This window comes from Meriones unguiculatus, chromosome 2, assembly GCF_030254825.1.
Source record: "Meriones unguiculatus strain TT.TT164.6M chromosome 2, Bangor_MerUng_6.1, whole genome shotgun sequence".
Taxonomy (NCBI): domain Eukaryota; kingdom Metazoa; phylum Chordata; class Mammalia; order Rodentia; family Muridae; genus Meriones; species Meriones unguiculatus.
Genome location: NC_083350.1, coordinates 93,791,059 through 93,806,591, shown reverse-complemented (window position 1 = coordinate 93,806,591; position 15,533 = coordinate 93,791,059). Strand labels below are relative to the sequence as shown.

General features: G+C 45.7%; 1 protein-coding gene across 2 annotated transcripts in view; it reads right to left on the bottom strand.

The window, feature by feature from the left end:
- Positions 1 to 14,054, bottom strand: part of Appl2 (adaptor protein, phosphotyrosine interacting with PH domain and leucine zipper 2) — a 45,871-nt gene extending 31,817 nt beyond the window's left edge. The window contains exons 1-2 of one of the 2 annotated variants that reach the window (XM_021640928.2): positions 13,892 to 14,054; positions 6,641 to 6,739 (exon numbers count right to left, since the gene is read on the bottom strand). In XM_021640928.2, the coding sequence (XP_021496603.1) occupies positions 6,641 to 6,739; positions 13,892 to 13,945 (153 nt within the window). In that variant the 5' untranslated portion in view covers positions 13,946 to 14,054. The remainder of the gene's footprint in view (positions 1 to 6,640; positions 6,740 to 13,891) is intronic. The other variant, XM_021640927.2, reaches the window with a different exon arrangement.
- Between the last annotated feature and the right edge of the window lie 1,479 nt (positions 14,055 to 15,533).

The following is a 15,533-nucleotide window of genomic DNA, read 5'->3' as shown; positions in this document are numbered from 1 at the left end:
ACAGCTCCAGGAAGAAGATAAGAGCTACTGGAGGAGGTCAAAGGAAGGCTAGGAAAGGGTTTGTTCCTGGGCCCGATGAAGAGGGTCATGGGGTGCTAGGAGAAGATCAGGTGCTGCCAGGGGCCAAGGCTCTGTACCAAGCACCAGAGGGGCCCCAAGGCAGGTGAGATGGAGAGGCAGTTGCTGTTACTATACCACTCAGAAGATGGCTGCTGTGGCTCAACTCTCCAGACAACCCAACGACTCGAAGAAACGCAAATACAGTGAGCTATCTTGCCAAAATCACAGAGCCACACAGAAAGTAGACAGGACTGGAGTTCTGGCCTGTTGAGTCCAAGGTCAATGGTTAGCCCTGTACCTAAGAGGACAAGTCACGCCACCATGAAGGCCTCAGAAGCTGCACAAATGAAGCCCTGTGGACACATGCGGACCAGGCAGGTGTTAGCCCCACCCCTCACACCTGAAGCTGCAAACTGCGTCTCAGTCTCAGGTAGGCCAATGACCCTGCTTTACTGCTTGTCAGGACTGTGAAATGTACTAATTAAAACAATCCAGATTAAAATCTAATGAAAGGAGGAAAGTCACTATGGCTTCAAAAACTGGGTCCCACCTCCAACAACTACAAAGTTAGCAGGCGCAGAAACCAGGCACGTTCTGTTTATACAGGAAATGCCTCTGAAAGGCAAAACCTTAGCTGGGGCTACCATTTGTGGAGACCAGTGTGTCCAGAACACAGTGCCACACCCAAGAGTGACTTCTGGCTTTTCTGGTTCTGCCATTCATCAGCTGTGTGATCTGAGGCAACCTACACAACCTTGAGTCCTAGACTCTTCACCACATATTATAATAACCTTTAGTTAGGAAAACTAAATGAGTAACACACAGGAGGTGCCAGACCTGCTGTGCGACACTGTGTGTCTAAGGAATAGAAGAACCCTGTCTACCTCCTACAGGCTTCTCCCTTCACAAATGGATGCCTACTGCTCTCATTATCTCCCAACAGGGATGCAATGTGTTCAGCTTAATTATCATCCATCCATCTATCTATCTATCTACCTATCTATCCATCTATCTACATTTAAAGGAAATGTTTTCTTTTACATTTATTTGGTGTGTGTGTGTGTGTGTGTGTGTGTGCAAGCATGTGGAAATTAAAGACAACCCCTGGGAGCTGGCCTCTCCTTTTGCCACATGGGTTCACGAGATTAAACTGAGCTCATCAGCTTTGGTGGCAAGCATCTCTGAGCTATCTCTCCTACCTGAGCACTTTGTATAGTGTTTAAATAATTTTACTCCCTTTCTCTCTCATCTTTGCCTCAGCTTGAGATTACACTGTTTCACATCCAAAACAGGCTTTAGGGTCTACAGTTTTTAGATCTGTTTGGGGTGCAGTATTTCTATATTCTTTGGTGAAGAACAGCTTCACAGCTGGGTGTGGTGGCACACAACTTTGTTCCAGGCTGACCAGGGATGCAAGGTAAGATCCTGTTTTAAACAAACAAACAAACAAACAAATAAATAAATAAATAAAGTAAAAACCCAAAACAAAAAGCAACTGCAGAGATGTGACTAGATTAACCTTCTTTGCTGAGGGGAAGTAAACAAGCTTTAACCACAGATGTCACTTTGAAGAGAAACTCATCAGGGGCTGGAGAGACAGGCCAGCAGCTAAAGCACTTGCTGCTCATGCAAAAGACTAAGTCTGATTCCCAGCACGCATGTCAGTTGTTTTCAACCAGCTCCACGGGATCCAACACCTTCTTCTGGTCTCCAGGGACACCCACACATAGGTATGTATACAGCATCCCCCTTCCCACCCACATCCACACACACACCACACACACACACACACACACACAAATATTTTTAAAACTTTATCTAATTTATTAAAACACTGCCCCAGACCAAAGGTACCAACCAGAGAGGTTGTTCTTCTGTTAGAGGAGACAGGTGGGTAATAAGAACTGCCAGCTTCACTAACCCTGCCAGCAGGAGCCTTCTTGACCACAGCCAAATCCATCACTCACACGGCCCCATTTCAGCATGACAGCTAAGAGGATGATCTAAACAGCTCTCTCCTAAGCCTGAGTGAGTCCAGTATTAAAAAATAACCCACTCTAAGCCTACTAGGAAAGAAATGCTTATCAGACACACAGATTTAAAGCAAGTATCTTATCAAATTTATTGAATGCAAATCTGTGCCAACTTAACTGCACATGCTCTTCAGGCTCTTGTTCGGCCCTCAGGCACTTTGAACTTACTGTCCAGCAGTCTGAACAGCAGCAGGGAACCCTCACCAGCCAGCTCTGCTCTGACAATATTGAAGAGTACCTCTTCCTCCATGGTGAACAGCCTTCAAGCATGCTCACTTCACTCCGAGCATGGGCAACAGCTCTGCTCAGAGACAAACGCACATGGACCACTGCACTGAGGTGCCAATCCCCGTACTAACTTACAGGCTCACTCCAGAGGGTAAGCCAAATCTAAAAGCCCCTTAAACCAACAGAGTAAGGAGTCTGCTCTCAGAGCTCTACCTTTCTTTCTTCTTTTTAAAAAGCTTAGCTGTCACTTCATTGTGCTTGTGTGAATACAGCAACTGTAAGCTCAGTGTTACACCTGCATGTATACATACGTGATTATTTACACAGTCTGTAACTGAATTAGATAATTCTTACTTAATTGTCAAAGAAGGATTCTGTTCTACTGAGTGTATAAGAAATGATTTAATAGAAAACTACCTAATCATGTAATCATCAAACTAATATATTAGGACTGAATATAAACATCTACAAAGTCTCATCTACAGGATGCACCTTTCAATATTTTATCGCACACCTTTGCTTTTGCCAGCTAGAAGCCTTATCTATTTACAGGACAGAGGTATGAACATGTACATTTATTGAGGTCCAGCATATAACTTACATTCTATGATATAATTAGTATTGGCAAAGATAAAGAGGACATTGTTCATAAATTCAATATTTGACAAGACATTTCTATATGTTAGATATCCAGGCTTTATTTTACTCCTGAAGTCATACTTACTGGCAACATTAACCTCAGATTCCTTCTTTTATGTTCCCAAAGATCCTTAGCCTTTCTCTAAATTAATCTGTGTTCTCCTCAGAGAGCAACTCTTATCCCAATTCCTAGTCAAAAGTTCTAGCTTCTATTCTGAGACATCAGCTTTAATCTCACTTTCTTAACTAAGCCCAGAGGACACTCAGTAGAGCAGAATCAAAAGTGGATTGTTGTGAGTTCAAGGCCAGGCTCGTCTACAAAGTAAGTTCCAGGACAGCTATCGCTACACAAGAAACCCTGTCTTGCAAAAATAAACAAACAAACAAATGAAACCCTATCTTGAAAAACAAAACAAAAACTGTGTCTCACAGTTCACATAAAACTCCTTTTAAAATACAACAGTTGAAAACTATGCCCTGTTAAAATAAATAAATAAACTTTATTGATATAATTCAATATATCTAAGTGTAAAATATTTAGCGAATAATATGAAATAAAACCAAGAAAACTGGGGGCAGGGTGATGGCCAGGATGAAAACATAGAACAGTATTACTAACTTACAATATACACACATCAAAGCAAGCAAAACACACCTCAGCCCTTCCACTAACCCTGAAAAGTCAGAGGTCCCGCCTGTTTCTATCTGGATGCTGCTGGTGGACAGCTATCTGTAGGGTATTTCCACAGTTCTCTCTGCAGCAGAAGCCAAAAGGGAGGAGGGTGCTGGCCAGTGGACAGCCCACATGATGGTCATGTGCTTTGAGTTGAAAGCTGGGTTCCAGCCGCTTGGAATGTGAGACCTACTTAATTTTGGCACCATGTAGTTTTCTGGCTCAGGAGAAAAAAATGCATAAGGAAGTGTTTCGACTCTTCAGGAAATGGTTGTGACAGATGTGAAAGGCAGAGCAGAGACTCCTGGGAGTGGAAGACATAAAGCCACTTAAGTCTTGGAGTTTGAAAGCATTAAATAGGAGACAGGACCATTTAATGACAGCATTCAAATGTACTAAAAATAGCAAGCAAGAAGGTCGGATAAGCCTGGTCAAATTGTCTTTCCATTGTTTCAAGTTTGGAATATTCAGAGAAAAACACAAAAACATGCAATGCCAGTAACCAAATAAAAATGTAGGACATCCTCATATTCCCAAATTGTAAAAGACTTATGAAAAACGGATGGTCATGCACATGTGCACAGACAGCTCTTCTGAACACTAACCCAATTGTGTGCTCTGGGGATGAGACTAGGTATAAAACACCCTCCTAGCACACCACAGGGCCCTAGGTTCAGTTCCCAGCACTGCAACAAACTAGTTATTTCTGAGACAGGGTCTCACTCTATATCTCTAGCTGGCCTGGAACTCACCATGTAGACCAGGCTGGCCTCGAACTCACAGAGGCCTACCACACCCAGCCAAACACACTTCCTAATTATCAAGTAATTTTGCCTGACACCACGGTTTGCAAGTTTCTATCTTTACCCTGAACTTGGCTCTGAACTTCAGCAATACCCTTTCTTTACTTCCCACAGACCCTTAGAGTTAGTGCTTCCAAAGAGAACTGTGAGCCGTATGTGGTGCAAATGTCTGTAATCCTAGCACTTGGGAGGCAGAGGCAGGAGGATCACTGACTTTCTCAGGTGATTTGTCACAGTAATAAAAAGCCAACTTATGGGATGAAGGTTACCATCAGCTACACACTGAGTGCCCGGCCAGCCTAGGCCACATAAGACCCTGTCTCAAAGAGCCAAGGAAAATGATATAGGCCATGCCACCACACGCAGCCTGCAAGCACACACCCATGTGCCTCTGACTCCTCTTGTGTGCTCTCACGTGTGGCTGAGGTCAGAGGTCTGGACAATCTCACTCTGTCTCTGTCCACTATGTCTCTTTTGAACTGACACATGGGAACTGTACACATTCAGAGGTCAGTACAGGGTACATTAAATAAGTAAATTAAAACTACCATAATCACCCTCCTTTTGGAGGCCCACCTATTACAGCTTGGGTCTCAAATGAGCCCAGGGGTTATTACCAGTTTCTGGCATTACTGGAAGGTGGGGGGACCTTTAAGAAGTGGGGTCTAGTGGAAGAAAGTTGGGTCCCTGAAATATGCCCTTAAAGCACACAATGAACCCTGACCCTTGCCCTCGTCTACATCTTGGCCACCATCAGTATGTGGCTTCCCCTGCCATGCTCTCCACAACACCATGATGTACTTCCTCACCCCGGGCGCAAAGCCATGTACTGAAACTGGAAGATTGAGCCAAATAACCCAGCTCACCTCATAAGCTGATTTTCTCAGGTGATTTGTCACAGTAACAGAAAGCCAACTTACACACCAGCACAGCTCTTCTGGGTGAGGTGAGCCTCCTTCCTGGCCTTGAGGTATTCAATAGTAATTGTCTGACTCCTAACTCAGTATAACTCTCTAAAGGCAAAGACGTGCTTTTTCTCATGGTGAATAAAAACTAATGACTACATACAATTATAATTTAAAATGCTTATATTTTCTTTTGTGTACATATGAACATTTATGTGTGGCTGTGCATGCCATGGCACACGTGTGGAAGTCAGGGAACAACCAGTAGGAGTTGGCTTTGTCCTTGACAAGGTAATGTCAGTTCTGGGGATGGAACTCAGGCTGTCAGGTGTGGAAGCAGGTGCCTGGACGCTCTGAGCCATCTTGCTGGCCTCATTCTGCAGGATTATCAAGAATCACACAGGCTACAGGTGGTATTTATGTCACACATTTCATCAGTGAGCAAAGGCATGAGCACACAGGAATATAAGTCATCAAGGCTCAATGAAAACTATGCACTGTCATGAATCCTTCGATGTGTAACTTCTGTACTTACGTGACTCACAGCTTCCTCAGAAACTGCTGTATGTGATATCTCTTGTTTGTAAAAAGCTTTGCTTTTGCTGCTCAGCAATTTATTTTCCATGGGTTTGCAAGCTAAGATATTTGTTCCTCAAAACAAAGAGGCCACCCCATCTTCAGAGGAAAGCCTTGAAAAGTCATTTCTATCCCTGCCCCCTCCCCCACACACTGATATTCAAGACTGCCCAATTATGGAGAAAGACAAAGAGTGTAGAGACACTGAGACTACGCAATCACAAATGGGAAGAGGAGACTCCAATGTTTCTCTCTGGGGTTGGATTAAAAAGAAAATAAAAAACAGTTGATGTGGGACCTCTCCTGGTTCTAGTTACAGGAAGTTTACAGCTCTTTCTCAAATAAGAGAGACAAGACTGAAGAAAAACAATTCTAATATGTACATGTTCATGTATGAGGCACATACGCACCCATGTGAACATGTATGTGGAAACCAGTCTCTTGTGTCTGCCCTTAGGAGCTGTCTACCTACCTGAGACAGGGTCTCTCACTTGGGGCCCATTTATTAGCATAGGGTGGCTGGCCAACACCCTCTGCCTGTCTGTCTCCTCCAGTGTTGGGAAGACACTAGCACAATAATATGCCCAACTCTGTTACACGGGTTCTGGGGTTCCAACTCGGATCTTCACTAAGCCACCTTCTCAGCCTCTGAATGATTTTGTTTCAAAAACTTTTAAGTGAGATTTTTCTAACTCCAACAGAAGGGGTAGATGGCATGCATACCTGTGCTCCATAGACACGCTGCATGGCCTGTAGCAGCTGGTTGGTGTAGTCTGTGAGGGTGCCAGCATCCTCCTCAAAAACACTCAGCAAGGAGCGAGTCTGCAGGCAAAGAAGAAAGGGTCAATCTCAGCTCTCTGACAGTTGCGAAGGAGGGACAAACACAGCTCAGGAACCACCAGAACCTGGAAGGGAAAGTATCAGGTGAGCTCTGTTCTCAGCCTCTCCACAGCAGTGTGGGAACAGGCAGAAGACAGCCGTTTAGAACCAGAGAAGAAAGCCCATCTCTATGGGGCAGGGCTTGAAGCTCAGCGCACGGCACCTGCTACACCTGAGCCCCACGCCCCCAGCACCACTGAAGGACAGTCATCTGTGCTGACTTCAGTCCTTCAGGGCCCACCCAATAAACGGTGTCAGAAAGGACACCCTCTAGTCCACAAAGGGAACACACGACCCCACTGACCCCACTGTCCACCAGGCACAGTAACCTAGCCCAGCTGCCTTAATCGCTGAGCCTCAATCAGCTGCTTGGGTGTCTGTAGCCAGGGTATCCTGCAGACTGTCATCGTTTCCTCTTAAGATGCCACACAGTCAGCTTCCATGGTGGTGGTAGTCAGGTGTTTGTATGCAAGAAGTGTGGAGGGGGAGGGGAAGAGGGAGAACATGCATATAAACTCATGGTCAGGAATCTCAAATGTCCTGGCCCAGTGGTAGAAGTTCCTGGCATTAAACTCAAATGGCAACCATTATGCTGGCCCCTTTTCTCAGGAAGACCTCCATTCTGAGGACAGCTGAGCAACTACACTGACTAAAGGGTAGTTCCTGCCATTTCATACACAGTGCTTGGCACACCCTAAGCACTAGCGAAATCTATATATACCGGGTGGTGTGTGAACAAGGGTCAAGGCATCACTTAATAGAGATCTACTCACATATGAATTTGCAACAATGAGATCTCCGTAAACAACCAAAGGGGGCACAGGACAGCTGTTAATGATGTCCTACAAGCAGCTCTGCAAACAGTTCATTACTGCTCACTATTTTCTTGCAAATGGATTTCAGTTCCATCTAAGCTAAACTAAGATTAGAAAGTGATAGTGACGCGATGTTCTGCCACCCCTGGGCCCTCCCTGCTGCTAAGTCCAGACACCCCCACGGACTAGAGTAGGAACCTGGGCATAGGGACCTTCCCTTCTCACCACTAGGTCCACCCTTGGCTGTGCTCTACAAACCGCAGGCTTCACTTCTTTGCCCTGTGTCTTCCAGGCCAAAAGTAGGTGCTTAAATGCTCTGTTAATGAAAGAATCACCAGCAACAAACTGTGAAACATAAGCCAGCTTTTTACACAGTTCTCTGTGAGGACAAATGCTCACAAGGTGCGGACTCCCAGATGAGTTGCCTCAAGCTTCATAAAATTCAAATCCAAAGTAGGAAATGCACCTGCACCTGCACCAAATGACACCCTGCTAAATAGAATGTGCCCACTGATTTTTCCATCCCTCGTCTTCTGTTTGTAAATAAACGTCACAGCTATGACCCACCAGACACCATAATCCATTAACGAGTGACAATCAGTACATAAAAATGGCAGTTTTAAGTTCTTTATGGCCTCTCTTGAAAGTGTGATTTTTTGATTGTTAAACTGGGTGACCTGCGTTTGGTATTCAAGAGCATTTGCCTCCCTGCTCTTAGCCAGCATATGCTGAAAGACCATCCACAGGACTGAGAGTTACTGCTGAGGAAAGTGGCTCCAAGACCAGCAGGGGCCGGGCCTTTGGGGTGTGTCAAGGGAGCTGTGAGGCGGGAGATGACATTTATTATGGAGCCCATGCTCTCTGGTGCTCAGATTTGGTGCTCAGTGTTCATCAGGTGCTCCATCTTAACTCTCTAGCCATGTGCTTATCTAAGGAGTGCCATCCAACAGTACAGTCATCCAGCTGTGTGTTCTTGGTACTCAATGTTGTACGGTCCTACCAAAGTCTACAAAGATTCAAAGACCTTTTTTATTGCAACTAACATGCCTGGGAACAGAAGTGACACAACTGGATTGCAGGTATTTTCTTTTTGAAAAATAGCACTTGCTCATTTAGCTGAATCCTGTTTTGTTTTTTTTGTTTTGTTTTGTTTTTTTATCCTCTTAATACTTTAAGGAATAAAATAAAGATGAGGCATAATTAAAAGAGAAGGCTTGCACATGTGTCTTCCACAAAGATAGCAGGAAGGACTCCAGTGGAATTCCTTATATCAGACACTGACAGGCACAAGGCACTTGTCACTTTATCGAATGAAACAACTTTATAATCAGATATCATGGTTACATTAACCTCACTTTACAGAGGATGAAGCTGGGGCTCAAGTAGCTTCTTTTCTGCTGCTTATATGCTACAGGCCACACCAAGGGGAGTCAGGGCAGGAGATCAAGCAGAAACCATGGAGAAATTCTCACTCTTCACCCTCAGGCTCATGCTTAGCTAGCTCCCCTATACTGCTAAGGACCACCTGCCCAGAGACGGGTGCCCACCCCGCAATGTGCTGGACCCTTCTACACCAGTTAACGGTTAAGACAGTGCCCAAGACCAACCTGATAAAGACAATTAGCTTATTCTAGGCTGTGTCACAGACAATTAAAGGCCCCAGGGCGGGGAATCAGGGAGGCTGAGATATAAATCCAGGTCCATTGCAAGGACTGTGCATTCACCAGTGTCAAAACTCTCATCAGTGTGTTCCACGGTGCCAACCCAAGACATGGGTAGACCAGAGCTGGATTCCCTTTGATTATCCTACTTTCTATCTCTCATCTATAGTAACTGTTGGAGAACGTCATCACAGTATCTTGCCTTGTTTTGATTTCTGGGCACTGGATTTAAGTGGACACTGATCAGCCCAGACAAAGAATGCCCAGCTTCTGAGGGACCGCTTTGCTACAAGTCATCAGCACCCACTCTGCTCAAACATACAGGCAGGAGTGCGCTGACATATACAGAATGAATGAGGGTCAGGAAAGGCATGCCAGCTGCTCAAAGTCTCACAGAAAGGCCCAACACTGCTGTGCTGTGTCCGTTTGCAAAGTTAGTAACATCAATCTGTGGCACACAGGCACACACACACCTCTCACGTGCTTCTCATTCCTCAGAGCAGCTCAACGGAGGAGCTGTTTTCATTCTTATTTTTAGGCACATGCACAGTCTCAGTGAGGCTGAATAAAAGCCCAAGGTAACAGTGGCAAGCTCATGATTTGACTCCAACCTTTTCTACTACCCAACATTCTCAGGAGCCTCTGCAGCCAGACAAACAAGACCAAGCATTCTGTGGGCATGGCCTCGGCTCCTTGGCATTCCTTGACCTTAGAATAAATATATGGGTGTTACCTAATCAAACAGCCCTGACATTCTCAATAGCACACAATTGTGTAAGTGTCCAATTTCAATAGCACTCATAACTTGTTTCTTTAAAATGTAAGTTAGACAAGATTTTTATCCCCCTAATTTGGTGTAGGCAGAGAAACATCTTAACAGAACCAAGTCTACTGAATGGAAAAATGTGTTATACACAGAGCTATGGGATGAACTGTCTTCACAATGAAGCCACACAAAACCACCTGCCATGTTTAAAGGCATCTCACTGGGATTAAAAAAAAAAAAAAAAAAGGCTTGATTGCTGGGGAGGACTGTTCCCAGCTAGGCCACTGCATGATCTCAGAACCAAGTCTTTCATTTCTCTGTTTCCGTTATGCCAACTTCCAAAGAAGCAAAGCACAAAGCAGGACGCCAAAAAATAAAGCAGAGCTTCATCCCCACCTTACTGGGAAATTGTATCGCATGCAGGATAAGATCACTCCACTGTAGAAAGATGCAGGATGAGCGGCTGGGGCTCAGAGCTGCGTCTCTGTCCCTATCTATTACAGCAGGGCTCACACTGTCCTGGAACAGCTGCTTCTCTGCCCCAGGAGCAGCCTGTGAGCCACTCAGGGACAGGTATGCCTATCTAGCCTATGGTCATGTTTCCAGCAGCAAACGGAGCCTGGCCAGCAGGCAGAGGCTCACCAACAGCGACAGGAACACATTCTTTCGCCCTCTAATTCTCATGTGCCGGTGATCAGCAGAAAGAATACATGCATGTGTACTAGTTTTGCAATACAATGCGCAACCCTACACGCTGAAGAAGAGGAAATGAACAGTCGTGTCTACGGCCGGCCAACTTCTATTCAGCACTTCTTGGGGCACTCAAGTTCAAATACAAAAGCTTTTGTGTTCATTTAATAAGTCCTGGGTAACCACATCACTCAAGCAGTCCTCATAACTCTTCCTCCACCAACAAGAAGAAACAAATAGCTCATGGGTTCCTGGTATCTTTGTTCCCTCCTTGTAAATCGATATTTAGGGCCCTGAAAACGCAGGTGCTAGGTAAAAGGCTTCCTTAAACAGTACCCCAAGGCTGAGGAGGCAGCTCAGTGGGAGAGCAAGTGCCTAACTAGCATGGTAAGGCTTGGCTTCAAAACCGTGCACCACTAAAGCAAAACCCTTTCTTCCTGTTGCCTGATTTCTTTATGGTACTGCCCCTCCGCCATCTTCCTAGAACACCTGTCTCTGAAGACTGCTGGAAAAGAGTGAGCTCATGAATAAAATACACTTAGAACAGTGCCTGGCACATACCATACCATGCAGGATTTAGACCAGGCATGTCCAACCAATAACCCAAGAGAGGCACAAATGCAACTCCACACAAAATCATAAGTGTTCTTAAAACACACAGATTTTTTTTTCAATTTCGTTGTAACTTGACTCCATGGTTCTCCAGTGTGAATTTTGGAGATGATAAGGTAGCCCAGAGAAGCCAAAAAGTTGGACAATCCTGAATTCTAGGCATTTGCTTCTACACTTTGTTTAATTCTTTCATATAAAATAAACTATTTAAAATCCATCCAGTTGTACACCTCTGGATCTCCTGGGAGTAAAGTTGCAATTGGGCACATGCTATATAGAGAACAGTGACAGCCATGCTCTCAGAACTATGAGAGACTCCTAACGCCAGCTTCTGTCCCACACAGAGCCACACAGTCTCAACAGCAATGACAAATTTCCTACATGCGGCTCAGTGGGTAAAGGCACCTGTCACCAAGTCTGATGAGCTGCAGTTAATCCTTAGAACCCACATGGCGGAAGGAGAGAACTGACTCCACAAACTGGCCTCTGACCTCCACATGAGCACACCCATCCATATCAAGGGCTAGGAAACGTCACAGAAGAGGGGAAGAAAGAATGAGGTGCTGTGGAATGCGGTCTTCTGGACACAACATGGCCCTTCCTCCCATGAATTCACAGCAACGTGGTCACCTATACAAGAGAATGCCACTCTACATTCCAGCCTGGAATGGAGGCACCAGAAGCCCTGCCCTTAGCTGAGAAGCTACTGCTGTTGATGGCTTCTGAGAAGGGAGAGCCAGTTTTCTTTGGGGGTGTGGCTGCTGGGAGGTTGTCCTGACTCCACTGGATGGCCTCACACCCATGCATATGAAGAAAGCACTAATTAGATTTTGTGTGTTATGGGGGGTGGGGGGAGAACAGGAAAATGGATGGGGGAACATGTTGGGAGTGGTGTCTGGAGAGAGGGGATAGGGAAGCGATATAATAAAGACACACTGTGTAAGTATATGAAATTATTAAAGAATAAAAAGCATTTTAAAATATTCCTTTCAAGAAAGGCAACAAAAGAAATGACTGAGTTAAATAACGGGCTTTACAAGTTTGCAGGAACACCAACTAATAATAAACCTTTACTAGAGAAAAAAAGTTTAAAAAAATTAAAAAAGAATGTCAGATAGGAATAACAATGACTCTAAACATTTTTTTTCACATACAAGCTCAAAGTTGTAAATCATATAAATGGGGTATACTTTTAAACTGTTCCTTCACTTTCAAGGCCATCTGCTCCATGTTCCTTGTTTTCTGTGGAGTTTCTACAGATGAGAAAATTGAGCTATTAAAGCCAGAATTGCAACCCAGGTCTCCAGACTCATTGTCAGTGTCTCTCAAAGCTTAGCCATTCAGAAACAGTACACACTCATTGGAGACCCGAAAACTCTAGACCACGTTATGACTATGCAAATAGCCTGGCTCAGCCTTTATAAAACGGGCGAGGAAAACAATATATCTCTGACCTTCAGGATCCCCAAACATAAAGCAAATGGAAATCCCTATTCATAACCATGATGATTATGACTTCCATACACTTATGTTCAGATCCCTACAGGGGAGGACAGTTGAAATGATTTCCAGCACAGCGTTGACATTCAGAGCTGTATAAAGAGGCCTTTGAAAAGTTAGTACAACAGAAACCAATCTATTAAAAAAAAAAATTGAAACAATAAAAAAAGTAGGATGGAATGACAGCACATGCCGGTAACAGCAGCACTCAAGATGGATTTCAGGCCAGCTATGTCTACACAGTAAGCCCTTGTATCAAAATAACAAGTAATGGAAATAATAATACTCACAGCTTACTTACACACCCATACTTGTCTAAACCAGGACAATCACAAAGACCTGAGAAGACAAAGGTGCACACAGCCCTTTTGATTTACTCTGAGAGGTTCGGAAATGTAGGGAAGACCAACAAAGTTCCATCTGGAGGTACCGTTCACTGGGGGCGGGGGGAGGGGGGGAAGAAACCCAAAAGGAGAGGAGAAACTGTGAAGAAGCAGCTTAATCCTCTCTTAAGTTTTCGGGACAGAGACATTAGAAGATAAAGGTGTTTATTTAAATGAGCCTGGGATGCCATACCAGAAAATCTAGAAAGGGAGTGCGAGGAACGTTAAGAGAACAGTGGGTCCCTGGAGAAAGGCTGTCACGCTGCACGATCTGCCGAACAGTTTTCACTCCGAAGCTCAAACGACTTGATTCACATCTCCAAGATGCTAATGAAGCTCTCCCCGCCCCCCTCCACCCCGCGGCACAAATCGGGTAAATGTGGCAATTTTCTCTTCACCAATGGAAAAAGTGCCAAAGGGAGGCCTGGGTCGGTTGGGAGCTGGAGCCAGTTTTTCTCTGCTTCCCATTCTGGCCCCGCATTCATTGGGTCTCGTGGAATCGCTGGTACCAGCAGTGTCTGTGAACTGTTCTGGCGTAATCTGCACAGCACACCACTTGAAAACTTACTGACTGTACCTCCCTGCGAGGGAGCAACTACGAAGGGACAGCGACTACCCGACCTCCCGGCAACCGGGCACCGCGGCCCCTCCGTCCTCGCCGGCGGTACCTGGGGGCTGTCCTGCAGCGCCTCCTCCAGCAGGAGCTTGTCCACGGCGGGCATGGCGCGGCTGCGAGGGGCTCGGGACCTGCGGTCGAGGGCACTCGGCGCTCCGGGCACTGGCGCATTAGTCCGAGCCCGCGCCTGCCCAGTGGCCTCGGCCCGCCCCGCGGCCCCGCCCCCGCGGCCCGGCCCCCGCCGCCGGGATCAACAGGAAGTGTGGCGAGACGGACGTCGAAAATGTAGCCAGGACCAGACAGGACACCGGAAGTGTGGCCACCACGCTCTCGCCGGACCCGGCCGCCTCGGGCCCTCCCGAGGCGGAGCCGCGCTGTGAAGTGCCGGCCTCCCTGTCGTGTTCCCGTGGCGGGACTCACGCTGGGAACAGGACAAGCTTTTATCTTCTGGCGGTTCTGCAGATTGCTTTTTCTATGTGGGAAGAGATAGAGTAAACAGATTTTGCCGCTGTCCTCTCTTTCTCTTATTTGTTTGTTTGTTTGTTTATTTTTCGTCAGGTACTCCTGCATGACTGGTAGTCTTCGAACTCACTGTTCGAAGCTGAGGATGATTCTCCTGCCTCCATCTTCCCAGAGTGATGGGCACCACCAAACCTGATTTATGTGCGGTGCTGGGGATCGAACCCGAGGTTTCGGTCGTCTTAGACAAACCCTCTGCCAACGTAGCCACATCCCAAGCCTTGGTGTCTTCTTCATTTTATTTTTTAATTTGGGGGGAGGTGGGGTCGAGTAGAGCAAAAGAGATGGCTCAACTACTATTGCAGAAGAACTGAGTTTGATTCTCAGCACCTGGCAGGCGGCTCTCATGCAAGTGTTTCCTGCAGGGGCATGCACACATGGGCACACACACACAATTTCAAATAAAATAAAACAAAACAAAACTATTCTATTTAGTGTGTGTAGAAGACAATTTGTGAGACTCTTCTTCCAACTACAGGTTAAACTCAGGTCTCAGGCTTGGAGGTAAGTGCCAGTAACAATTGGGCCGTCTCTCCAGCCTTTGGCTGCTTTTTGAAATAACAGGACAGCTTACACTAAAAACGGCTCAAAGCACAGACGTTACACGAGTGTGTGTGTGTGTGTGTGTGTGTGTGTGTGTATCTGTGACATTTATATCACTATCACTTCCTGCTTCCTGCACATAGATGCAGTGCAGCCAGCCCCTTCAAGCTCCTACCTCCAGCAACTAACTGCTGTGATGGACTGTACCCTAAAACCATGAACCAAAAGAAACCTGTTCTCCCTTAAATTGCTTTTGTCAGGGCATTATATATACTACTGTAAAGGTAACTAAGATACGTATACCACCCAATTCAGTAATCTGTATTTCAAACACTGCTGAAAGCAAACTCCAATGTCATTATTCCCTTGATTCTAGCCTGAGCTATTTATGCTTTCTGTCTAAGAATACCGGGCCCCCACACACCATGTTTTCTCCTCTTTCTTCCCCTTCCTCACCCCTTTTTCTTTCTACAAGACACAGGCATTTATTGAGTCCAGGCCCAGCCTGGCCCACACCTCTACAGCTCTAAATGAAGGGCTTAGGAAGGCACAGGTTATAAAACTGCTTTAGTGAAAACTCCCCCAATACGTCTTCTGGGATGGGATGGAATGTGGCCAGGGCTGGCCCCAGG